Source organism: Brassica rapa, chromosome A07 (genome assembly GCF_000309985.2).
Source record: "Brassica rapa cultivar Chiifu-401-42 chromosome A07, CAAS_Brap_v3.01, whole genome shotgun sequence".
NCBI lineage: Eukaryota > Viridiplantae > Streptophyta > Magnoliopsida > Brassicales > Brassicaceae > Brassica > Brassica rapa.
The window spans coordinates 10,078,083-10,104,310 of NC_024801.2; the positions used below are offsets into that span (position 1 = coordinate 10,078,083).

Here is a 26,228-nt window from a genome sequence, read left to right on the forward strand (position 1 = left end):
GGATTCAGAGACTTGCACAAAAAGATGATGACTTTGAGAAACGACTCTTCAAAGCCAATTCCTGTTCATCCGCCTGGAGTCAATGATGGAAGGTTGCTTAGAATAAAATGATTACAACATCTGCGGAAGCCAACAGCAGCAGTACAAAGATGGTTTTGGGGTACTTGTCGACGTTGTAGGATACATTTTATTCTGAAGAGTCAGTTATACCACCTGTGGGGGTAGCCAAACTGGACAAGAAACACGATGACTTAGTCGAGCCAGATGAGTAGAGGGGACGAGCACTACAAGAAAACAGCGGTATTCTGACGGACGTTCCGACGGAAAATGAATTCCTCGGAATATACCGAGGAGTTTCCGAGGAAATTCCGAGGAAACACAAAATTTGGTTTCTTCGGAATTTCCTCGGAATATACCGACGGAATTCCGAGGAAAATTCATTCCGTCGGAATATTTCGACGGAATACTGAGGAAAATTGTATTCCTCGGAAAAAACCGATGAATTCCGAGGAAATATTATAGACGTTAGAGAGCCGTTGGAGAGCCGTTGGGGGATTTTAAAAATTCTGAGGAAATTCCGACGAACTAGCCGTTTGCATCGGAATTCCGTCGGAATTTCCTCGGTCTGTCGGCATGATTTCAACTATAAATACAAGCACCCCTCTTCCTCTTCATTCACTCCATATCTTCATCCTCCCTCTCACTCTCTTTACACACGAATTTGATTCATAAAAAACATGTCTTCTTCAAATTATTTTCGTTCTTGGATCGATCGACCTCATTTGGATCCGAACACGAGATTGCTTACGGAAGAATACCAACAAGGTATAACCGAATTCATGGGGTTAGTTCACCGACAACCGGAAGCAAAAACAGGTATGTTAAGATGTCCTTGCTCTAATTGTAAAAATAAAAAAGTTATTAAACAGTGGGATGTTTGGACTCATCTATATTTGAGTGGGTTTACACGAAGTTACAAAATTTGGTATCATCATGGGGAAACTGATTATGAACATGGTAGTACTAGCGAACCTCAGCCAGCGGTTAGATTAGAAGATCCAGTTAGAACGGATGTAGATTACGGTGTAGGTACTGAGCAGATGGTAAATGATCATTTTAGAGGGGAAGATTTACCCAATGCCGAAGCTAGGAGATTTTATGATATGTTGGATGCTGGAAATCAACCATTGTACGAAGGTTGCAGAGATGGTCATTCAGCTTTATCATCTGCTACAAGATTGATGGGCATTAAGACGGATTATAATTTGGCTGAAGACTGTGTGGATGCGATTGCTGATTATGTAAAAGGTATTCTACCCGAAGATAATGTAGCTCCTGGCTCATACTACGAGGTTCAGAAACTCGTAGCTGGTCTTGGTTTATCGTATCAGGTAATAGATGTATGCAAAGACAACTGCATGATTTATTGGAGGGCGGATGAACAGCGGGTTTCATGCAAATTTTGTGGGAAGCCTCGTTATAAAGATACGAGTGGAAGAGTTCCAGTACTATATAAAAGGATGTGGTATTTGCCTTTGACGGAAAGGTTGCAGAGGCTATATCTGTCTGAACGCACAGCGCAACCAATGAGATGGCATGTGGAGCACTCAACAGATGGTGAGATCAGACATCCTTCAGATGCAAAAGCGTGGAAGCATTTCCAATCAAAGTATCCCGACTTTGCGTATGAGAGAAGAAATGTCTACCTTGGATTATGTACTGATGGTTTCAGCCCGTTTGGCAAGAGTGGAAGACAGTATTCTCTATGGCCAGTCATTCTTACACCATACAACCTACCCCCAAACTTGTGCTTGCGACGAGAGTTTTTGTTTCTCTCGATTCTCGTTCCCGGACCAGAGCATCCTAAGAGATCACTTGATGTGTTTCTTCAGCCACTAATATATGAGTTGCAACAACTATGGGCTCAAGGTGCTGAAACATACGATGTTTCGTATAAAGAAAACTTTCAAATGCGGGCAGTACTAATGTGGACAATAAGTGATTTTCCAGCATATGGTATGTTATCTGGATGGACAACGCATGGAAGGCTATCATGTCCATATTGTCAAGATAACACTGATGCTTTCCAACTAAAACACGGAAGGAAAACGTGTTGGTTTGACTGTCACAGGAGATTTCTACCACCAGATCATCCATATCGTAGAAGTAGGAATTTGTTTATGAAGAACAAGAGGATGTTTGACAGTCCACCTCCGGAAATTCGTGGGAAAGATTTGAAGACACAACTTAGAGATTTTGGTGCAGAAAGGATGCCAGACGTCGGTGGACATGAGCATTTTCCGGTAGATGGTGTTGGAAACCTACATAACTGGCACAAAAAAAGTATTTTTTGGGATCTGCCATACTGGGAGGATCATCTACTAAGGCATAATTTAGATGTCATGCATATTGGAAAGAACTTTTTTGACAATTTTATGAACACGATCCTTAATGTTCAAGGTAAAACAAAGGATAATTTGAAGTCAAGACAGGATTTAGTCGATATATGTGCTCGTTCAGAACTTCATGTTGATGAGAGTGGTAGGGCTCCTTTTCCCATATACCGACTTGATGCAGCGGGAAAGGATGCGTTCTTTGATTGGATTTCAAACGATGTGGAATTTCCAGACGGTTACGCATCTAATTTGCGTAACTGTATCGACAGAAAGGAAGGAAAGTTTACTGGCTTGAAAAGCCATGATTGCCATGTAATGATACAGCGCCTCCTTCCGTTTGCCTTCAAAGAACTATTACCACGAAATGTTCATGAAGCAATTGCAGGGATGTAGAGACGCAGGAGTGGTGAACATAATGGGGAACACAGTGATACGAGCCAGGAGGGAAGCAAGGTTCTACAAGATAATAGCCATTGATTACGTGTATACATTTCTTAGAAAGATTTGTAGAGAAAATAGTGACATCTTAATGTTCCTCGTGAAAGCCTTGCTTTTTGAGAAATTGTTTTTTGTGTGTTTAATTAAGTACATTTTGCTTCTGCTTACTCGATCGGTCGATTATCGGTAACTTTGTAAAAATAAAGACAGTAGTTATTAATATTTATATACGAAGCAATGTGAAAATAATAATAACAAATATTGCCACAAAACATATTAAACAAAAATTGATAAATTAATTAGTTATGAAAATATGTATACCATTTAAAAGACACGAATCCTCTTACAACTTATATCACTTTATAGAAGATGATTAATGTTACTGAAGTTATTGAAAAATAAATGATACGAAGTCCATTCTCATTTAAGATACTAGATTTTGACTCGTGCTTTCAAAGTACAAAAATTTGTTTATTTTTAAAATTTTGATCAAATTTTGTTAATTATAAGATTATATATTTTATATAAGATAATCTAATCTATTTATAATTTTGTTGTTCTTATGTACTTAAAATATACTTCTATGTTGGACATGATATAAAAATGTATTTATACTCATAGAAATTGTTTTATGAGTTTAAAAATTAGATGGAGTGAATTTTATAATTTTGTATTGTTTATACTTATTGATCTAATTAGTAGAGGTGAATATAGTAAGTTAATTTTTCTTTTTCCAGCCAACATTAATTATAGGTTGATCTATTTGTTTTTCTTTTTTCTAGAGTTAAATATTTTCGGTGAGTCTCATGTAGTTTTTCATTTTTGTTTTCTTTGTTTTAACGATTTTAATGGGTCCCATCATAATCTCAAAATATTTTTTTCAATGGCATAGAATCAATATTATTAAAACTAAAGTATATTTTGGTACTGTTTGGAAACATAGATAGCAGTATAAATGAGAATTTTTTGGAAACATGTAGAACAATATAAAAAGAAGTATAATATCCTTTTAGAAATTTCATTAATATAATTACATTAATTGTTTTTTACATTTCACTCAGTTAAACAATTTCATTGATTATATTACCGTAATAATAGCATATTTTTTTTATTAGTTTTTAACATTAACTTGGTGCCAATTATAAAATTAAAAATATAAAATAACTAGGTTTTTGTTTTACTAAAATCTATTTTTTTTTAATTTTAGTTTTAATCGGTGAAAAATTACGTAGCTAAAAATATAATTCAAAGACATGAATTTATGAATAAATATAATTTAAATAAAAATAATAAAAATGTATTATATTTATTATCACTTAATTTTTCACTCTATATAATTATTTTACTAAATAAAAAATTCTTTCTATTTCACTTAATTTAGCCAAACACATAAAAATATTTTTTTATTGGTTTATAAAATCAATTAGGCATGAACATTGACTATCCATTTAAGTACAAGTTGTTCTTTTTGGGTATCATTTTTTTTTTTTGAAATTAGGTTCCCTTTGAATATTATAAATTTATGTGTGGATTTTGAGTTGGGTCCTTCTCGGTCTAGATGAGTTCGGTTCTAATTTATAAGAACCTAAAAATATCTAAATAACAAATGTTTCTGGAACGGGTTCAAATATTTGTACCTTAATAACCAAATTACTCGATTCAGTCTATGTCTTTTGAATACAATTAGTTATATTACGATACATTTAAAATATATAACACTAATTATACAAAACAAATATCAATATATTAAAATGTAAGAACTAATATACGTGGGTGCGCGGATCAATACCTAGTTGTAATTATAGTGTCAAACTATGGAAAAAACCTAGGAATGGTTGATTTCTCTATTAGTTTAGTTATACAATAGTTTTTCTTCAATCGCATGCATAAAATATTGACTATTTAGTATAATGGTTGTCAGCGTGGCGAATCTACGTATAGCAAGAGGGTGGCAATTGCCCCATGATAATTTCAAATTCTTTGTAATATAAGTTTTAACTATTTTCTCTTACTAAAAGTTACATTTTGAACTTTTTTTTTGTAAATGTGTAATTTGCCCCCCTCCAAAAATTGTCAGTTGACTTGTCTATGTCACCATCCAAGTTTGAATATGATAGAATACATATTATTAACAAAAAGCATATATGGCGCATTTCATTGGATTACAGGCTAGGTGTGGTTTAGTTGTTGTTCACTTGTTTGCAACCGTATTTTTTGCATTATTCAAAACTTTACGGGTGTGATTGATGTGTAACAAAGTAAAAAAGCGAAAAAGTGGAAAAGAGAGAAGAAACTAAAGAATTTTAAAAATTTGATAAAAGTTGGAGAGGGAGAGATTTATTCCAATTTTTATTTCTTAAAAAGAGTAGGCTGATTTTTTCACCATTTTACACTTAATTGATTGAAATTCAGAGTAAATCATCTTTAATGGAGCACTATTTTTCTCTCTATAATTTATTTTATTTTAGAATGACTCTATTAGAAAGTTGAATTTGCTCTAATTGTTTTATTCTATAATACAGTTATGCTATTATAAAATAAAATATAGAAAGATGTAACAATTTTACTCTTGTAAACTGAATGAAATTCAAAATAATACTATTTACAATGGAGCACTATTTTTTCTATATTTTATTTTATTTTAGAGTAACTCTATTATAAAATTACTCTTAAAATAAAGTAAATTATAGAAGAAAAATAGTGTTTCATCGGAAATGCTCTAAACTAACAAAATATGTTTTCAACTATTTTTACTCTACACATGTTAAACAGTCATGACATACGTACATTTGTAACACTAATACAAAAGCACCTCCAATAAATGTTTCTAAGATTGATATCTAATAATAAAAGATTTGAAAATAATAAAAATTGAAGAGAGAAGAAGTTCTAAAGTAAGAGCTTCAAGACCTCATTAGAAACTCATGTGACACTTATCATTTTATGATTGATATAATTATGTTTTTCTAATTAAAATTTAGCTAAACAATTGATTTATATTAAAATATTAATATTTTTCTGTTTACTGACTTTTCATGGTGGTTGCTGTAAGGTTTGATTGTTTACTGTTTAACAAACGAAGAGAAAAAGTCTAATACCTTTTAATTATATTTGTTTAATATTTAAACAGTTTTACCTTTCTGAGTAATTAAATTTTATCTCTGATACTATAAGAGAAAATACAATTCGTTTTTGTCGCATATAAAGACGGGGCAACTTCTATTTTTCTTGGAACAAGACGGGTCAACCATCTAGTTAAAATCACAAATAAATTCATGATATGAGTGCACGTTGCCATGACAACAATTTGATAGTCACTTACTTGCCTTTGAAATTACAATGTAATTAAGTTGGTGGTCTATTATACGCATCCATTTCTTAGAAACAGCAATAAGACTATTCAATTTAATATAGATTTGCTGTCAAAAAAAAAAAAATTTAATATAGATATGAATCTGCAAACAATTATAACCATACAAAGAAATAAATTTGACTGATGATTAAAATATGATCACAAGGAAAATGGCGACCGGCTCAGGCCACGTTAAGGTCGGGGATCGAGAGTCGCAGACGCAGAAACAACGGCACCTACATCAACTGATAGACGTGAGGAAGACTGTTTATTTCTTCACTTTTACAGTCTTTCTCTCTCCACTTATCTACCATTCGGCGTCTCGTATCACAGTACTACCCCTGCCGCAACTTTCAAACATTTTCGCGTTCCAGCCGCTTCTGATCGCTGCCAAAGACAACACCGATAAGGTTAGTAATTTCTTCATATATATTATTATTAGTTGCATATGTAAGCGAGTCTATACTTATATCCGTCGAATCCAAAGAGAGAAATGGGGTGCATGCGCCCACTAATATTTCAATTTTGATTATTAAGGTAAAATGATAAATGAATTGGATTCGATCTTGTTTTTGAACTCTTTTGCCTTGGTTGATTCTATATAACCTTTTGTAACACCTTACAAACAATCTCATTCAATGTGAAATTCACATTTTGGCAAAAAAAGAAGAAAAAATCTGAGAAAATGGAAATTTATAATTACTGCACCCGTTAATCTATTTGCATACTTTAATCTCCCAGTCAAATTAATGCACCCATTAATCTAATTTAGAATCATTAGTGTCCCATTTGAATGGAAAAATATTGTCAATTATATTGATCATATATTAGATCCTCCACGGATTTTTTTTTTTTTTTTGGTAATCCTCCACGGATTTATTAGACGTTCGTTTGCGTTTAATGTTTGGTGACTTGATAGTTGGAAGCAGAAGATGGGAGAGATTTGGCTAGAATCTTGAGAGAATCATCGATGATCGAAAACAAGACGGTGATAGTGGTGATGATGAATCAGGCTTGGGCAGAACCGAATTCGAGTTTCGACGTGTTTTTTGAAGGCTTCCACGCTGGGGAAGGAACGGAGAAGCTGCTCCGTCATGTGGTGGTGGTGTGTTTGGACGATGAGGCTTATTCACGGTGCAACCATATACATCCTCGCCGTTGCTTCTTGCTAAAGACTACCGGAGTTGATTTCTCCGGTGAGAAACTGTACATGGCGCCGGATTATCTCAAGATGATGTGGCTTCGAACCGAGTTCTTGGGTTCTTTGCTTAAGCTCGGATATAACTTCCTCTTCACGGTATTTTCTTACCTCATTCATTCATACAAATAATTTTTTCGTCTATTAACGCAAACAGAAATAAATAAATCCCAATTAGAATATACTTTTTCTTAAGAAATATTCAGAATTTATTTTTGTTAAAAATGTCTTATCATTTTCTAATATTGTTTGAAATTTTTGTGATTTTTTTCTTTTGTTTTTGTTTACTTTACATTTAACCAAATGAAAATTTAAACGTCATTTTAGCTTATAACCCAAAAATAATATTAACATTATAGTAAAAGTGAAACAAAAGAAAACAATCGAAGGTCAAAACATAGTATAGTCAACAAAAAAGGTCAAAATAATATAATTAACAAAAAAAAAGGTTAAAACGTAATGTTATGAAATGCATGTATATTTGCATATTTACAACTGGTTTATTTTTATCACATTTAAATGTTTTGAAAAATAGGACATGGATACAATATGGCTTCGTGATCCATTCCCTCGATTATTAGCTGAAGTAGATTTCCAAGTTGCTGGAGATTACTACAACTTCAATGGAAACTCCAGCGACTTACGTAACGGAGCCAACGGAGGCTTCAACTTCGTCGTGTCAAATTGTAGAACAATCGCGTTTTACAGTTATTGGTATGCATCAAGATTAAGGTTCCACCAAAAACATTTTTTTTTCATTTTCAATAAATAGATAGATACGTTCTTAAAAAGGTGAATTAGTAGCATAACCATATTGAAAAAATATTAAGCAAATGAATGAATGACCATGTAATAAAGTAAGAGGTTTGATATGACAATTCACATAAAAACATACCACTTTCTCATTTTAGGCGCATGAACGTTTAGCAAATGCGCTGTATGATTATGATATACTACATTTGTTAGACATGCTATATTCATACATTTTTTGTTATACTTTCATCTTTTTCGACGCTTTGCTTTAGAAATTGCTTTCAACCATCGAAGCCAAATTTACCTGCCGGGTTTAAGACATACACGAACAATTGGTGAGTTAACATCAAGAAAGACATACACAAAGAATTGTTAGAGTTGGCACCGAATGAGGAAAATGAAGAAGATGGGAAAGAAGAGGGGGAAGAGGAGGAGGACGATGATAAAAAAAAAAGATATGACTCAAAGAACAGTTAGTGGAAGATAATGTGAAGAATGAGGAGTTAAGAAAACAAATGCAAGAAAAAGAGGAAAAAAAGGAGAGATGTGAGGAAAACGAAAAAGAGGAGTAAGGTGTGAAGAAGAACAATGAAGAGAATGAAGTATGGTAACAAACTATATTGTGTCATTAAAATAGAATATTATATCGTTTTTACAATATATTATAACCAATTACATATTGGTTTTTCGAGGAGAAACAAAACGAAAATATAAAAAATTATGAGAGAAGGTCTAGAGTTTTGGTTGAGTTAAAACTCTAGACAAATCAATTCATGTTGAATTCTTTAAACTATATGCTTAAGTATGGGGTATCATTTGAAATAGAAGTTATGTTATATTATATGAATTTACGATATAGTATAGAATTTATAATTTGATTTTCTTAATCTAACATGATATATCAAATGTTATAAAAATATATATTCATTTTAGAATTTTAAAAACACATCATAAATAGAAACAAATCTATATTTTGTGACTATTTTATAAATTTGAATAATTTTTTTAAAGAAACTAGAAGATAAATAAGAATAGAAGGAAAAATATTTTACAACAAAATAAAAAGAAAATAAAGAAAAAACAAAATCATTACACATGCTTATATAAAGGGGTATAATTGCAATTAATACATAATCTATATGATAATGAGAGAGTTTTTGCTCTCTCCTAAACATATCCACGCCAGCAACTCTCTCATTTAATGAGGGACCCATAAAACCAAATCAATTTGTCATATCGTCGGTTTAGTATGTTCTATCATCGATTTAGGCTTTGATTGGTAGAACATTGTCATTAACAGTAACAATATACAATAGAAGCAGTATACATGAGTTGTATGATTTTACTAAACTGTTTAATAAGATGATTGGTAAAACAGTATGAATATGCTATTTAATATTATTACAAAAATTAGTATATAATATATAATATATTTATTTTAATGAATATATTTCTAATATATATATATATATACATAAATATATTAACATATAAAATTAAAAAGATATATAATTAATTTATTTTATTTAATAATTTAAAAATTATATTTATATCAAAAAAATATATTTTAAAATAAATTTTATAATTAAAAAATCTATTTTTAAAAATAATTTTTCACACTGAAAATAAACTAAATTATAGAAATTAAATTATATAAATTATATTATATTTAAAATGTGAAATACTATTCAAAAAAATATTATTATTGTAAAATAATTTTAGAAATGAAAATTTTATTTTCTGGATATAAAATAATTTTATGACATTATTAAATAAAATAATTAAATTAATTATGTATTTTTGTTAATTTTATAAATTATAATGCTTTGTAAATGCTTCTATAAATGCTTTTCTAATAATTGTCGATTGGATAATGTAGAGCGTAATGCTAATGCTCTACCAATGAAGGCCTTGTGTTCCTATAATTGTTAGGCCACTAATGGACTCCGAAGCCCAACTAATGGACTCCGAAGCCCATATTAAAATTATATCAGCCATTAACTGTTTAGGCGACTAGGTAAAATTCAGTCTCCCCTGGGACGATGAACCATTGCTCACAGCTGCTATAAATATCATGTTTCAGTTAAACTCTTCATCTCCCTTATCTCTTGACCCCCCTGTCTCCACTTCGATGATGATCTATCTGTTACTCTGTCAAACGTTACAATGAGTATGCCGTGAACTTCCAAAAATGGAGACAGGTAAAGAGTTGGAAGTTCACGGCGTACTCATTGTAACGTTTGACAGAGTAACAGATAGATCATCATCGAAGTGGAGACAGGGGGGGTCAAGTGATAAGGGAGATGAAGAGTTTAACTGAAACATGATATTTATAGCAGCTGTGAGCAATGGTTCATCGTCCCCGTCCCGGTCCCGAACGTGTAGTCTCAGCGGAGAGAACTTACCAAAAATGGCTAGTCTCATGTTGTGGTTCATGATGAAGTTTTTTATTGCAAGGGCATCTCCATGAATGTCAGTAATCCAATTACACTTCTCATATGTTTCTTGATTTGTTTCCACATTCCTTGCTGCACAAATATTTTTCAGAGCGAGATTGAGAGTATGAACAACACATGATGTCCAATAGATGTGAGGAAACCTCCCCTCAATAAGGTCTCCAGCAGCCTTACAATTTGAAGCATTATCAGTGATGACTTGTACAACATTTTGATCACCCACTTGATGAATAACTTCTTCCAACAATTTAGCAATGAAGAATTTATCTTTTACCTCCCCGAAACAATTCTCAGCCTTGAGAAACATAGGACCACTTCCAAAAGTAGCTAGGAAATTAATCAGAGGCTTTCTTACAGGATCGCTCCAACCATCACTCACAATCGTCACCCTTTTTCCTTCCATGTCGATTTCAGTGGCACTAACAACTTCTCAACATTGCTCTTCTCTTGCTGCAACAAAGTTGTTCGGAGTTTATTATAACTTGGAGGCACATACCCATCAAGTTTGCTGGCAGCAGCAAACTGATAAGACCAATGATAGCTAGGATTTCTTGCAAGATTGAATGGCACACCTCCTGTATAAAACATCCTTGCAATTTCTTGATCCAACTGATCTCTAGCTTGAATACCAAATGATGCAACAATTGGTGAAATACAAGATTTCCTCTTCTTAGAAACAGATTCACACGGTAATGGAACTGCTCTACGTCCCGACAAAGATTTCTTCAGCTCAAATTCATTTTCCAACTTCGGCATTTCAAGCTTGTCAGTCATTGTTGATCTTCTACAGATCGAAATCCCCTGCCCTTTCAGTGCAAGTAAATGCGCTTTGACTCTAGAATATGATCCTTGTCGAACCTCATCACAAAAACTGCACTTAAATCTCCATGTTCCTCCTGTTGCTCCTAGCTTCTCCAGCTTAGTTACATAATTCCATAGTGGTGGTTCTTCTTTTTCTTTTTCTTCTTTTTCTTCTTCTTTTTCACCAGAGCTACTACCACCAATTTCAGTTTGAGAATTCATCTTCTTTATTTACAGGAAATCACAGAAAACATATGATAGATTTATAAACTGACAGTCACATCTTTTTATAAAAAACACAGAAACATTGTATATGAATTACAAGAAGGTGTTTCAAAAAAAAAAAAAAGATTACAAGAAGAAGGTAAAGAAAATGCTTACGTGTTTTGTTGCTTGAGATATAAACAACAAAGAGACAAGAAGGGAAGGAAAGTGCTTATGTGTTCTGTTGCTGATATATCAGCAGAGAGAGAATGGTCGGGATCCTTTAGTTTCAAAGAGAAAGAAGAAGATGGAAGTGCAAGAGACTGAGAGTGGAAGAATCGAAGAGACATAGACTATTATTTTTTTTAATTACAACTTCTGATCTTTTCAAAATTAATAGAATAAACACATTAAACATTTATAACATATATGGTTTAATTTTTTACACTTCTTATAACACAAAAATTCATGGATACGTCTATTTTTCTGCAAAAACGTTTCCGGAACGTCTCCTTCTCTGCCCAAGCCCGTACCCGACTATTCTTGACGTCCCGGGTTCACCTCACACATATTGGGGACGTTTCCTATGCATACCCGAGACGTCCCCGTCCCCCGACGAACCCGGTACGTGAGACGGCACCAAGTTGGAGTACCCGTGCAACCTAGCTCTCGATCTCCCCCTCTTTACTCTTTACATCAAAATCTCAAGCCCTTCAAAAACACAAAACAGAGGGATCCCTAAAAATAGTTAGGGCTGAGTCGAGAACCAAATCTTATTCATTCTATCTGAGTTTCCTTTCCGTGGGACCTTTAATTCATCAAGAATGGCGTAGAAGACACTCCAAGACTAATAGATATGAAGACACTTCATAATGAAGGTAAGGTTATATAGTCTCAAACGTTTGAATTGTATATTACTCAAGAATATAATTTTATTATGCATCCGTTTGTAAAAGTCAATCCAGGACAACGGTTTTACCATGTCCAGTCAAAAATCCAAGTACCCTGTACTGCAGCTAGATTAAGGTAAGTATAGCTTTATTAGTTAGGAAGTTCTTGGTTCGGTATATTTTGTAAGAATTTACCTTACGCTAATGTAGGGAACTTCTTTCCGGACGATTATTTTGGCACTTGAATGATCGGCCTGTTACAGCACTATTTATTATCTAGAATACTTATATGGAAGGTCATTACTGGGTATCTATTGCCTGGATCTATCATTGGGCCAGGTGGGTTAAGCTTGTACAGTGAAATAGTCTTACATCAGCGTACGTTCTTCAAAGTTCCTCTTTGGCAACAGCTCTACTCCCATATGTACGAAAACTAATGTTTAATAGTTTCTGTAACGCTTTATAAAATATGTGTTTCAACCGCAGCTTAGGAGTTGCAGCATGAGAAGCTTTAACACGTGCTTGAGACAATGGAGGGGATTTAGAACAAGGAACATGTGCCAATTGGAGACCTTCACGTGTACTTCTCCAATTCAAATGACCAGGTTACTAATACTATTTTCCGCAAACTATTTGACTTAAAATAAGTCCCAACTAATGTCTCCTCAATTTTTTCAGTCAAGACCCATGAAGCTGCTGGTTTCCTGTGTAAAGCTCGGATCGTTGGTGTTCTCCAGCAAAATGGTTGGATCATTTGAGGGGAGTCAGGATCTTGAGAAATCAGAACTGATCTTGAGAAATCAGAACAGCTGCTGGAGACTGCGGAAGAGTTATTATCTAAGGTTGAGAAAGAGGCAAAGAAACTGAAGACTGAGCTTGAAACTGTCAAGGAGGAGAAGAAACATAGTTTAAAGAGAGAACAAATGCTATCGGAAGAGAAGAATAAGATCTTGTCAGAGCTGGAGAGGTCGAAAGAGGAAGAGGAGAAGAGTGAGATAGCTATGCAAAGTTTAGCTTCAGCATTGCACCAAGAAGCAAGCAAGTTGAAAGAAACGTTGTTGAGCCTAGGTTGTCAGGACTATGAGACACATATAGAAGATCTGAAGCTGGTCATCAAATCAACAAACTTGAAGTACGAGAAGACACTTCACGAGGTGGAAATAACCAAGAAACAGTTTGAGAGCTCAATGGTGGATTGGGAGATGAGAGAAGCCGGTTTGGTGAACCACGTGAAGAAGTTTGATGAAGAGGTTTCTTCAATGGGGAAAGAAATGAACAGGTTGGGTAATTTGGTGAAAAGGGCAATGGAAGAAGCTGCTGCAGCATTGAAGAAAGAATCTGAGATGAAAGATGATCTTAAAGATGTGGAAGATGAGGTGATTTATCTTCAGGAATTATTTTGTTCATAATTATATGTATATTATCTAATTTTGAGCAATAAGCATCATTAATATAAATATTTTGAATAAAATAAAAAAAGTAAACTAGAAATATATGGTTAAGTATATTTATGTTTGGTTATCTTCGGATATCCATTTGGGTTCGAATATTACCGAAACTGGTAAAATAAGTAATTTGTTTTGTTGTTCTACAAGTAGATGATTTTTAGACCGAACCGGTGAATATATATTAGACAGACATTTATATTTTGAGTTTGCACTTATAACAGCTTGATATATTATATTTAAACACTAACCTGTTAGTATAGTTTGCCGGAAATTGTTTTTCAAAATTTTGATTTTTAGATATGTATCTGGAGTGAAACTAATTTTTCATAGATGTCCATTTTTTAAATTGACATTTATGTAATTCACCGGATTCATAGAAGAAGTTTTAAAGAAAAGTTAACTCATATCAATGAACAAAGACGATAACGAAATAACAATTTTATAGATATAGAAAATGAAATCACTTATGGAAAGTCAATAGTAAACAAATCGAGAGCATAAAACCTAATCACCTTTCTTCATTATATAGTCGATGTTGCCTATTTGGTTTTAGTGATTTATGTCATCCACAAAACTTAATTTCTTTTTGTGCATATGACGTCTTAAAAATAATTAAAATGAAATGTAATATATTAACTCTTCAACAACGATGATATATTAAAAAAATCAACATTTGTATTCGTCATTTTATAATCGATAATGTAGTGTTGGAAAGTGTTAAAACCATTTAATAAACACATTATATAAAATCTCACCCTGCACATGCACGGAGGTTATCATCTAGTGTATGTTTATACATGAAATTGTTTATAGAAAAAAACAACTAATCTAACTCTGATTGCATTATTGGCATTGATCTACTTTTATAGGCCAGTCACAAAATATTATTTTCAAAGATGCAATCACTTGGCCACATAAATTATTATACATCAATTGAAATTTCCCCAAAATAGTTTGAGAACGTATAGAGACGCATCTTTTTCACTAGACTATTTATTCTAACATCTTTAATGCATATAGAGACACAAACGTAACAAACAATGTAGGATTGAATATACATTGTGACATTTGACACACGACAATGCCAATCAGGCTATAAGATAACACAGATGCATGTGAGAGGGAGAGAGATGTAGATTTAACTTATATGACTATATTTATATAGACATTAAAACATGATCACCTCTAAGAAAATAGCGGCGAGCTCTAGGCCGATGAAACAGACGCCGCTGCAGCTTCAAACGAAGTGTAGAGGGCTTAAATGGGTTGTTTTATTTGTTTTAATATTTTTCCTGTCTCTAGTTGTCTATCATTTTGCTTCACTTGCTCAGCCACAGCCTCTACCGCTCCCGCAGTCTTCCAGCTTTTATGCGTTTGTTCCGCCTCTGATCTCAGACAAAAAAAATTCTAACAACAATGATAACGTTAGTAACAATTTCATGTTCTAATGGATTACCATATTATCTAAACCATGTTCTGATTAACGTCATATGTTGCCACATTGACATTATACAAACTTCTACCATCGCTGATAACGTCGTAAGTAACCTAGTTTCATGTTTATGTTTGAAGTTATCGTACGAATGAGTTGCCTGCATTATACAAATTTAGAAGTTTTGTATAGAATATGGATCATACTTAGCATTTTCAATGGGTCGTCAGATAGTAACAGTTGGATGTGTATATAATATTATTATTAGGGACAGTTTGAGGCAGAAGATAGTAAAAATTTGGAAAGAATTCTAAGGGAAGCATCGATGGCGGAGAAGACCGTGATAGTGACGATGATGAATCAGGCTTATGCGGATCTAAACTCAACATTTGATGTGTTTCTCGAGGGCTTTCAAGTCGGTGATGGCACAGAGAAGTTGCTCCGTCACGTGCTCGTGGTGTGTTTGGACGAGAGAGCTTACTCACATTGCGTGGAGGTCTTTCCTCACCGTTGTTTCTTGCTGAGGACTACCGGCATTGATTTCTCAGGCGAGAGGCTGTTCACGGTGGGGGATTATCTCGAGATGATGTGGCGCCGAACCGAGTTCTTGGGTTCTTTGCTTAAGCTCGGATATAACTTCCTCTTCACGGTACCTCTCTAACCTAATCAAATGCGTTTTTGATATATTCTCGGTTATTTTAGTAACAAAAGCTACAGGGTTATAAACTAACTTGGTTATGTTGCTTCTTTGGTTTTTAATATACCACCCTTATGATTGTTTTCTTATATAATATCTTCCGGTATAAATTTTCTTTAGGACATGGATACAGTGTGGCTTCGAGATCCATTTCCTCGATTAATTCCGGATGTAGATTTTCAAATCGCTTGCGACCGCTTCAACGGAAATTCTAGCGATACCCGCAATTATGCCGATGGAGGATTCAAATTTGTCGTGGCGAACCACAGAACAATCGAGTTCTACAACTATTGGTATGAGTCCAGACTAAGATACCCTGGCAATAACGAGCAGGACGTAATTAACAAGATCAAAGGCAATAAATATCTCAACAAAATCGGACTCAAAATGAGGTTTCTAGACACGACACATGTCGGAAATTTCTGCCAACGAAACTGGGATATTACCAAAGTTTGTGTAATGCATGGGAATTGTTGCATTGGACAGGATAATAAGATAAAAGATTTAAGACAAGTTCTTGACGACTGGACGGCTTATTTTTCCAATGGAGACCGGGCAAGGGAGTTTCGTCAGCCGATGAATTGCTGGAGAAGTCTAAGGCGGCAGTATAATAAAGAGCGTGGTTAATTTATTTTTCTTGACGTTGTTGAAAGTAAATCAAAATAGCCAACGAGTTTTATGAATACCCGTAATGTAGGATAAAACATTATTTTGCTTTCAAGTAACGTGAATTAGAGCATATAGACGAAACACCTGAAAGAATGATACGCCAATAGCTCACAAAGAAACACATGTCACATCACAGGCAAACTAGATACTATCTAGCTAGCTATACTCAATTTCATAAAGTTGAGATCCTCTACATAGTCTTAAAAAAACTTTAAGTTCACTACACTTATCAAACTCTCCATGGTATGCTCCAAACCTTGGATTTCAACACTTTATAACCCACATATATAGACAAGCCCGTATAACGTTGATCAAGAGGGTAATTTTTATACAGCCTATACCCGCCTAATTTATCCATCTAGTTTATCAGTTTACTACTAGGCTGATTACAAAACATATTTTTGTCAATAAAACATGAATTTCTCAAACATAACATCAAATCAGACTATGAGACATTAAACCAATTCAGATGGTTAAGTACTAAAAGCTTCAGTGATGCATACCCCTTACACTCAAATGTCCATAATTTAAAATTTGATGTGATTCTTGTCAATTTCTATAGGCTGTATGTTGAAGTTACTGCAACCGGTGAAGTTTGCTATGATCTGAGCTAATGCTAAGGTGAGTTTTGGCTAAAGATTTTAGTTATATATAAGCCACAGATGGTAAACAGTAAAAGAAAAAAAGTCAAAGCAGAAAAAACAAAGATACAAGAATACTATAAGAGGTCTTACAAGAGCCTTTAAACTTAAACATACGAAAAGAGGAGTTCTGTGACACCCCAATTATTGAACAAGATAATCAGAGATAACAAAGTGCTTAAGCCAAAAGCTTAATAAAGATCAGACGAAACCTTCAAATGAGAAGTCATACTCACACTCTCACAGCCAAACTACCAAATCACCACCTATCCTCACTCTAGGTTAGCTAAGCTAAATTGCAGATTTTTTCTGCCTTTTACGGAGTTTCAGAGTCAGAGACTTTGTTTTTGATCGTTTTTGCCTTTCCCTAATGATATTTAGGTCTCGGCTTGACTTGAGGTACAGGTACTTTGCATCGTTAACATTAAGATCATCTACATGGTCTACAAAGGTATAAACTCTATGACGGTTCTCATCATAGTATCCTCCAAGACCTTGGATTTGAACTCTTTGGAAAGTGTTCCTTTCTAGATTGAAATAGAAAACATAAAACGGTCTAGATTTTCTAGATGTATAGTTCATCGACAACACAATATGACCCATAGTGGTCACTCCAGCGACGGAAACACCGAGGAGATTAACGATTTTATCATCCCACAAAGTGTAGAATGTATATTTCGACCATTCTTAATTGTTTCTTAACATCTTCTAGAACCCACACATGCAACTCCAAGGTATTGCCATCACTATCATACTTCAGTTTCATCCCACCTAGTTTTTCCTTATAGTTTATTAAGATTAGCTAGCGCTACAAGTTAGTCTCAATATATTCCAGTTCCGGTGTGGAAAATATTGAGAAATTTGGTATGGTTTTCTCCGGTTACATTTTTTCCAAGATTCCATTTTACATCCGAGAGAGTGGATGGGTTAGTTGGGCTGAGAAATTTAGTTGCAAAAGTTATAATAAAGTGATTTGATCACTGTAACTATAAATTATTGATGTGTATATATATAATATATTTTTTTTCTGAGATTTTGTTGCAGTTATGTTGACTGTGAATATTTTAAAAGAGTATTTCTTAAATTCACTCCCTATGATAAACTTGTAAGTTTACCAACCAATAATAGTTTGTCACCTTATATTCAGTTTTGAAGAAAAATAATAATAAAAATTTGTCAAGTCATATTATGTTTACAAAACAAAAAAAAAAGGTAAAAATAAATAAAAAATAGTGGTAGCTACAAAAAAAATATTTGTTTACTTTGATAATGCCGTCAGAAAAACACTAAACCCTAACCACTAAACATCAAACTTTTGGATAAACCTTAAATTCTTAGGTTAATTGTAAACCCTAGAGTTTTGTTGATGGCGTTCACGGTGTAGTGTTTATGATTTAGTTCTTATTGTTTAGAATTTAATATTTAAGATTTATCTAAGGGTTTAGAATTTACCCAAGGATTTAATATTTAAGATTTAGGGTCTAGTGTTTTTCTGACGGTATTAACACTGTTAAAAAAACGGCGTTAACACTGTTAAAAAAAATTCTTTTTTGGCAGCTACTACTATTTTTTTTTTAACTAAATATACAGTAACAAAATATTGTTGGTTGGTGAACCTGGTTCACCCTTTATATTTTAAACCTACAGGGTGAATCCAAGAAAAATCCATTTTAGCATAAAGTATAACTTTAGTCAACATTAACTTTTACTTAACCGATATTTATTTGGTTAAGAAAAATCAAACGACGTCTTTCGACCGTTTTTGATATTATACATGATTATTTTTTTATTTTATAGATTCCACAACCTAAATAATAAAGATGTATGATTTTGGCCTAATTTGCACAAATTTTGTTTTTTTTAATTTTTATGCTGTAGCTTTAGAAATAAAGCTTAATAATGATTGACAAAAATTAGTAGAGTTTTGATGCAGGTTTTAAATTTTAAAACTAAAGCTAAATCATGGTTGATAAAGATTTGATGATTTAAAAATAAATAAAGATAAAAAGTGATAAAAAAATACTTCATCTTAGTCCTAGATGACCAGAAAATAATTATGAGCGAACTTTTTCTTCCTACCAACAGACCTAACCTAGATTGTTTCCTTTGTCACACATAGAAAATACTATATTCAAAATATAATTATTTATATTCTATTAAATTATTTAATTGTAACAAATTCAAAACAAAACTTTTGATAAAAAGTCAAAATTTATGAATATTTAATAGTTAAATATATTAAGTTATGCTTAGGTCTATTAATTAGTGTAATACATGATTAATCGAGTTTTCAATTTATTGAATTCTAGATTATGCATTTGTTGTATGATTGACACTTAGTTTATTAAATATAATAAATAGGATTAATCGTTCAATATATTTTAACAAACAAAGATATAAAATAAAATCTACTCAAAATTATAAATTAAAAAAAAATTATTAAAGAATTTTATTTTTACTTTTTCTTGTCAGCATTAAAAAAAGTATTTAGTTTTAAGTAAAACTTAATAGTCAAAAGTTAAATTAAATATTTAGAAAATAAATAAATTATTATTTTATTTTATTTTTTATAGAATGATTTTATTTTATTTTGAAATCGATAAATTTAATTTAAATTTTTTATAAATAAAACTATTTTAAATCATATATTTATGTGCAAAGCACCGAATTAGTATCCTGTGAAAGACTGGAATCTAATTTTACTTGGAGTATCATTATTAAATGTTTAGTTGTTATGGTTCACATTATTCTGAATTTTTGTTCAAAATAAAATTAGGGAAATTAGGCTAAATGACTAAAAAAAACAAATATACTAATTAACTATCCGAAATCATCTCTTCTCTCTTAGTTTTTTCCTATCTCTCTCCCTCCTTTCTACAAATTTTGTATCTTTTTTTTTTGGTTATTTGGCAAATAACGCTATAAAATAGTACTTTTCTCAGCTATTAAAGATTAACAAAGTTCATAAACTAATAATTGGATGGAAAAATTTGGAGAAATACACTCAAATAAGAGTAATTTGAAAACTACACCATTGTTTAAATTTTTGGAAAAATACACTTATGTATAAATAAATTTACCAAATTGTTCAATCTTAATATTTTTCAATTCTTAATTTATTTTATTTTATACGTAAAGTAACGACCAAATACTTTTATTAATTATTATCATTGTTTACGATAGCCTCCAAAAATTGAGGAAATTCATGGAACAATCTCCACTGAGTACTTAAAGAGAAAGACTTTCTAGCTAAAGAATATGCTGCTCTATTATTATTTCTCTTGGTATGTTGAAATCTGCAGTTAACAAACATTACTATCTAAAAAAAACGGTAGATAGGTAGAAATGAAATCGAGGCTGGAAATTCTTGTTCTGAATACTATTATTTATAATAGCATTATCTCCTTCAAAAATCAGATTAGTGTATTCCAATGACCATGAAGCTTGCATTGCCCAGATCAAAACTGTAAATTTTGATTCTTCGACTGTTGGACGGCCTTTAAAAACACCCATTCCTGATCCGAGAACGATGCCGTTACTACTTCATATCACCCAACCCATACCAGAGTTATGATGACCTGAAAATGAGAGGCATCATAGTTATATTTGACCCATCCTATCGGTGGAGGAGACCAAGCTGAAATTTCTCTATTATGAGATCATTGTCTAGTTGGACTTCAAGACAAATCTGGAAAAGATGCAAACCATTCCATAACATATGCCTTTGCTCTATTTAAATTATAGCCAGTGCCGTGCGAAGGTTATTAGGAGCTTAGAACAAAAATAATTTATTTTATATCAAATATGCATATTAATTTTTTTTAATACAAACCAGAAAATAAATTGTTTTCTTATCTTATATTTTAAAATTATTTTTAAGAAAAATTAATCTTATGAAAATTAAGGTAAAAGTTATATTTTTGGTTACAACTGAAAATTGTATATACAAACTCAAATTATACGTAGGAAAATGTTTTCCACATTCAAAATAAAAAATATATAATAAAATTAATATTCACAACAACTAAGCAGAAATAGTCATATTATTAAAAAATATTAAGAGATAATTATAGTTTTTATCATATTATCATATATTGATTATATGAGTTATGAATATAGAGGCCTCAAAATGTACTAATGTGATAGGGAGTCTGGGGTCAATGCCCCAAAATTGATAAGGTGAGCACGGCTCTGATTATAGCTTCCGGAATATTTATCTTCCGAAATAGTAACTCGTTCCTGCTTTTCCAAAATTTCCACATAAACCAAAGGGCAGTTGTCTACTTTCCTCCATTAACATATCATTATTTGTAATTTTGAAAAACAGCTTTAGCTTATCTTCTAGTGATCATGTATCATCTGTGAGCGTAGTTGGATAACCAGCAGCCAATGTTTTTAAACCCGACCCGGACACTGAACCGGACGACTTACCGGATCGCTGGATCACTGGATCGACCGCGGGTGAACCGCGGGTTAATAAATGAATTAATTTTATTATATAATAATATATTAGCTACGAAAATAAATATATAAAAACTAAAGTTTAATATTTTCTAAATGTTTTTTAAAACATAAAATAATAGTTTGGATATATATACACTTTATGTTAAAAAAGTATTTAAGAAATACTTAACTTTAGTTTTTATATTTTTATTTTCATTTGACATGCAAAATATAAAAAAAAAAGTAGTTTAGACTATTTAAAATTTTCTGTAACAAAGTAAGAGTTATGACATCTAAAAAAATCAAGATATAAAATTCACAAATATTTAAATATCTAATTTGAATAATAAATTAACTTCAAATTCAAAATAAACTAAAAGTAAAAGATCATTGTAATAAATTGCCAATAAGAGAAATAAACTAACACCAAATCACATCAACTAATTTTGTTTTTTTATCATCGTCCACTTCATTTTTTTAGGTGGCATAGTGAAAAATCATCATCAAAATCTAAAAATTACAAATATAAAACTGAAAAGGGAAAAACTATTTTTTTTGTCAGCATCTAACTTTTTAATTGAAAACTTAGAATATAAAACATAATCTAAAAACTAAAAAAAAGAGTAAAACTTATTTATTGGTTCAACCGGCGGTTAAACCGGTATCGGATTCCGGGGTTTAATGGGTTTTTGCAGGTTTTTACGGTTTTTTGAGGGTTTTTAAATATTGGGTTTTTCATAAAACCTAAACCGGATTTTTTCTGGGTCACCGGGTTTATCGGTTCAACCGCGGATCCGGATCGGGTTTCAAAACACTGCCAGCAGCTCTCCACATTGTTTTTGCATATAGACATGTGAATAAAATATGAAAAGTTGATTCCTCGCAATCGCAACAACGGGCACAATACGATCTACTTAAATGTGTCAATACCGAAGATTACTTTTAGAGGGAATAATTCTGGATGCAAACAATCTTGATTTGTTTATATAAGATTAAGAAAATTAAATAAACTTTATGTAAACTTCATGGTAAAGTCAAAACAAATCGTAATTTGTTTACTTTATTTTATCTTTGTTATTGTAAATTTTAAATGGTAAAATAACATATTTATCTCAACACACATATTTATCTTAAATATAAATACTTATAATAATACTATTATAATTAATTTCGAATTTATATATCAATTATTGAAATATTTAATTTGGGGTAAAAATGTTAATTTACATTTAAGAAAGTGTAATTTTCAAAAAATAAAATAGAAGGTGTAGTTTTCAAATTTCAGACTCTTAATGGGCACTCGAGTAATTAACGGTGCTACTAAAATAATTGTTAAAGCCAAAAAGGGGATGAGCCTCCCAGGCAGGTCACAGCGACAACTGCAGAATATGCACTGCGCTTCGTTCGATAAAAGATTGTACTAATATTATCTGCAATAATAAATTGAATAAACATATAGATAATGTTCAAATGATCGAAGTTTTGATATATATATACGGGGACTACGTTTGTTAGAGTACTAATCCTTATTTCTTAGAGCATCTTCAACTTACATTCTATTTTTCATTTTAAATTAGAATACCGAATGAAAAAAATTTCAATCTTACTTTATTTCTCACTCTATAATATCAATTGTCAAAAACAAAAATAACCGGATACATTGCGGTTGTTTTTCTATTTGACAATTAGGATTGAAATTTTTTTCACTCCGTATTCCATTTTAGAATGAAAATTGAATGTAAGTTGAAGATGCTCTAAGAAATAAAGATTAGTACTCTAACAAACGTATTCCCTATTGTATGGGTGTATTCATCAAAATTTAAGTGATTTTAAGTGTTACGTAGATATTTAATTAATAATTAAACTAATACAGATTAATATATTTAAAATCACGGATTTAAATAAAAACAACATAATTATATTTAATAAAATTTTGTATTTACTTTGCATACCAATAAATTATAGAAATTATAATTTTTAAATAAAAAATTAAATCACTAATTGATTATTATAGTTATTATGTTTTGATTATTTTATAAATATTTACATTCAGAGCACATGAGAATCATCTTGTTTATAGTTACTGTACAATTTTGTATAATAGTTTTCTACATCCTCATAGATTAACAAGGGTTTCAATTTAGATTCCATTTGTTATAAATAATAATATATCTAACTTTGTGTATGCTTAATCAGACCAATCTTGCATTATAATAAAATAAAGTTAGGTTACTTTGAAAGAGAAAATAAATTGTGTAAAGTTTCTGCCAAAAAATAATAATTCTGCAACTGGTTTATAATTTTTTTTTTTTTGCAACATTTTTGTATAAGTAATTTTTAATATTTTACAAAGAATATTTCTATCACTGAACCAAAACAGGACTCGGGTATCACTCCCAGTCTCCCAGTACAACATGTCAATTCCAACTTCTTTTTAGTATATCTATTTTTTTATCAAATATTAAACCAGAACAATTTGGGTTATATCTATACATACAAGGAAATTACCAATAATGGATATTAATATTATTAATATATTATTGAATAATAAATCAGCTTGAGTAACAGAATGACCGTTCGACGTCCAAAAAAAAATCAATTTGTGAAAAGAATTATACAATAATGTTGCAACTGGAAAAAGTACATCAGATATTTTCCCTCAAGTTCAGATGTGAGCCAAAACCAAATGTACTTTTTTTTAAACGCTTACTATAAAAATAAGAGGTTGGACTTAAACATGTCCATCCAGAGACAAACAAGGGTTCAAGCAGTTTTTGAGCACGCTATCTGTTGGCTCACTACAAGATCTAGAAATAAAGGAGAAAGAATAAGAGGTGAAGGAAGAAGATAAACCGGCGATGTCCGATAGAGCTCCGGCGATCCTTGATTCCGGTGGATTGGTCCGATGAGCACTTCGAGTCTGAGCGTACCCAGATGTGATTGATGTTAAGGGAGATCACATGCATGAGAGCTTCTCTTATCGCCAAAGCTTCAACGAGTAGAGGAAATGATACATGTTTTTTGTAGAGTGATCCGCAATCAATTTCTGGCGTCGTGGCATCTGAGAAGATCCAGCCCTGTCCCGCTGCTCCCGATTCTACTTTCCAAGCTGCGTCTGTGTTACAACGAATCAGATCGGTGATAATTGTTGGAAGTTTGATCGTGGGGTGGGCGGATTGATGGGGCTACTGGTGCAGGTTGAGCCAATTCCCATTCTCTAGCAGCGGCAATTGCTTTGTTGAAAGTTTCCTGAGGAGAAAAGGATCGATTCTGAAAAAGGGTTTGATTTCAAGCGCCCAAAATCGCCCGACAGATCCATGCAAAAGCACTTATAGTGATTCCGAAGGGGGGTAGTGTGATCCATTTCCTTGATTCCCATATTAAGTCCTTAAAAGTGTGATACTGGGTTGTGAGGATCGGCTCATTCAGGGTCCGTAGCTCCAAACTTCTTGGGCAAAGCCGCATTGTATGAAAATGTGGAGGGTGGATTCCTGAAGACCACAGCGACAGCAGTTTGTGTTGGATAGTACGCCTCGTCTTTGGAGATTAACTCCCGTTGGTAAAGCCTCTTGAGTTGCTTTCCATAAAACATCTTAATCTTTGGATTAAGGGGAGGGTTCCAAATGGCTTTCTTCCAATCAAAAGATTCAATAGGCGATAGTAAAACTTGTGTGGTGCTACCATTTAAGTTGCTTACTCTAATTGTTGTGGATGCATATGAAGTACTCAGAACCGAGACTGGGATTGTCGATTGGTTGGATTGGTTTTGGGTGGAGAATTATCCTGATTTTGCAGGGTAGATTCCAAAGCTGCTAGGTAGCCAGACAAAGGCATCTTGTGCGTTGAGAATAATCGGTTGTATTTTCGGGATGTATTGAGTCAATTTAGGGAACACGCCATCAATTAGAAGAGTTTTTCATTCCCAAAACCAAATGTATAAAAATATAAGACTGAAACATTTTCTCCAGTTTTAGAAAAAATTATTGTTGGAACATGATTTATCTCATAAATTTAGCATACTAAAAGTTCATTCAAGATGAACATTCGATAATATATATATATATGGTTATCAGTAAAACCCAATTATTTTGTCTAAAGGATTACCTATTAATTCGAGGTAGCCATCTTCAAAAATACTCCATCCATTCCTAAATGTAGAATGTTTTAAAGAATTTTGATGTTGGAATATATAAGATGTTTTCAAATTTCTAAGCAATTTTTTACTTTATTTAAAACTGTGTAACTAATCTATTTGATAATCTATTTTTTAATTGGTTGAATAACATTAATTTATAGTTTTAATGATATTTTCTAGACAAAAAAACGATTTTCTTAATATGCGTGTTTTTACGTAAACATCTTATATTTAGGAACAGAGGGAGTGGAACTCAAGACCAAATCACTTTGCAA

General features: G+C 32.3%; 3 protein-coding genes across 5 annotated transcripts; 2 read left to right on the forward strand and 1 right to left on the reverse strand.

Annotated features, from left to right (window-relative positions):
* The first annotated feature begins 2,583 nt into the window (after window positions 1-2,583).
* Window positions 2,584-8,664, forward strand: LOC103828893 (uncharacterized protein At4g15970-like). Of its 2 annotated transcripts, XM_018652965.2 has the most exons (4): window positions 2,584-6,596; window positions 7,106-7,483; window positions 7,920-8,098; window positions 8,410-8,664. In XM_018652965.2, coding segments are annotated over exons 1-4 (813 nt in total). In that variant the 5' UTR covers window positions 2,584-6,341; the 3' UTR covers window positions 8,411-8,664. The 2 variants fall into 2 exon arrangements, with proteins under 2 accessions (XP_018508481.1, XP_018508480.1); XM_018652964.2 differs by having other exon boundaries at window positions 7,920-8,664.
* A 1,690-nt stretch (window positions 8,665-10,354) lies between these two features.
* LOC108868990 lies at window positions 10,355-11,616 on the reverse strand. The gene is made up of 2 exons (XM_018652885.1): window positions 11,018-11,616; window positions 10,355-10,907 (listed from the first exon to the last, which is right to left on the reverse strand). Exons 1-2 carry the CDS (start codon window positions 11,614-11,616, stop codon window positions 10,355-10,357), a joined length of 1,152 nt encoding a protein of 383 aa, XP_018508401.1.
* Window positions 11,617-14,233: 2,617 nt separating this feature from the next.
* On the forward strand, window positions 14,234-21,983 carry LOC103828789 (uncharacterized protein At4g15970-like). 2 transcript variants are annotated; one of them, XM_009104425.3, is made up of 3 exons: window positions 14,234-15,360; window positions 15,637-16,017; window positions 16,186-21,983. In XM_009104425.3, the coding sequence occupies exons 1-3, from the start codon at window positions 15,112-15,114 to the stop codon at window positions 16,690-16,692; spliced, it is 1,137 nt and encodes a 378-aa protein (XP_009102673.1). In that variant the 5' UTR covers window positions 14,234-15,111; the 3' UTR covers window positions 16,693-21,983. The 2 variants fall into 2 exon arrangements, with proteins under 2 accessions (XP_009102673.1, XP_009102674.1); XM_009104426.3 differs by having other exon boundaries at window positions 15,643-16,017.
* Window positions 21,984-26,228: the final 4,245 nt, after the last annotated feature.

Excerpts from the sequence above, each read along its gene's own strand:
- LOC103828893 (XM_018652964.2), top strand. The coding sequence starts at position 6,342 with ATGATCACAAGGAAAATGGCGACCGGCTCAGGCCACGTTAAGGTCGGG. Across the intron at positions 6,597-7,105 it reads CCAAAGACAACACCGATAAG|TTGGAAGCAGAAGATGGGAG; the intron begins GTTAGTAATTTC and ends GTGACTTGATAG. Across the intron at positions 7,484-7,919 it reads GATATAACTTCCTCTTCACG|GACATGGATACAATATGGCT; the intron begins GTATTTTCTTAC and ends TTTGAAAAATAG.
- LOC108868990 (XM_018652885.1), bottom strand. The coding sequence starts at position 11,616 with ATGAATTCTCAAACTGAAATTGGTGGTAGTAGCTCTGGTGAAAAAGAA. Across the intron at positions 10,908-11,017 it reads AAGAGCAATGTTGAGAAGTT|TGGTCCTATGTTTCTCAAGG; the intron begins GTTAGTGCCACT and ends TACTTTTGGAAG.
- LOC103828789 (XM_009104425.3), top strand. The coding sequence starts at position 15,112 with ATGATCACCTCTAAGAAAATAGCGGCGAGCTCTAGGCCGATGAAACAG. Across the intron at positions 15,361-15,636 it reads ATTCTAACAACAATGATAAC|GGACAGTTTGAGGCAGAAGA; the intron begins GTTAGTAACAAT and ends TATTATTATTAG. Across the intron at positions 16,018-16,185 it reads GATATAACTTCCTCTTCACG|GACATGGATACAGTGTGGCT; the intron begins GTACCTCTCTAA and ends AATTTTCTTTAG.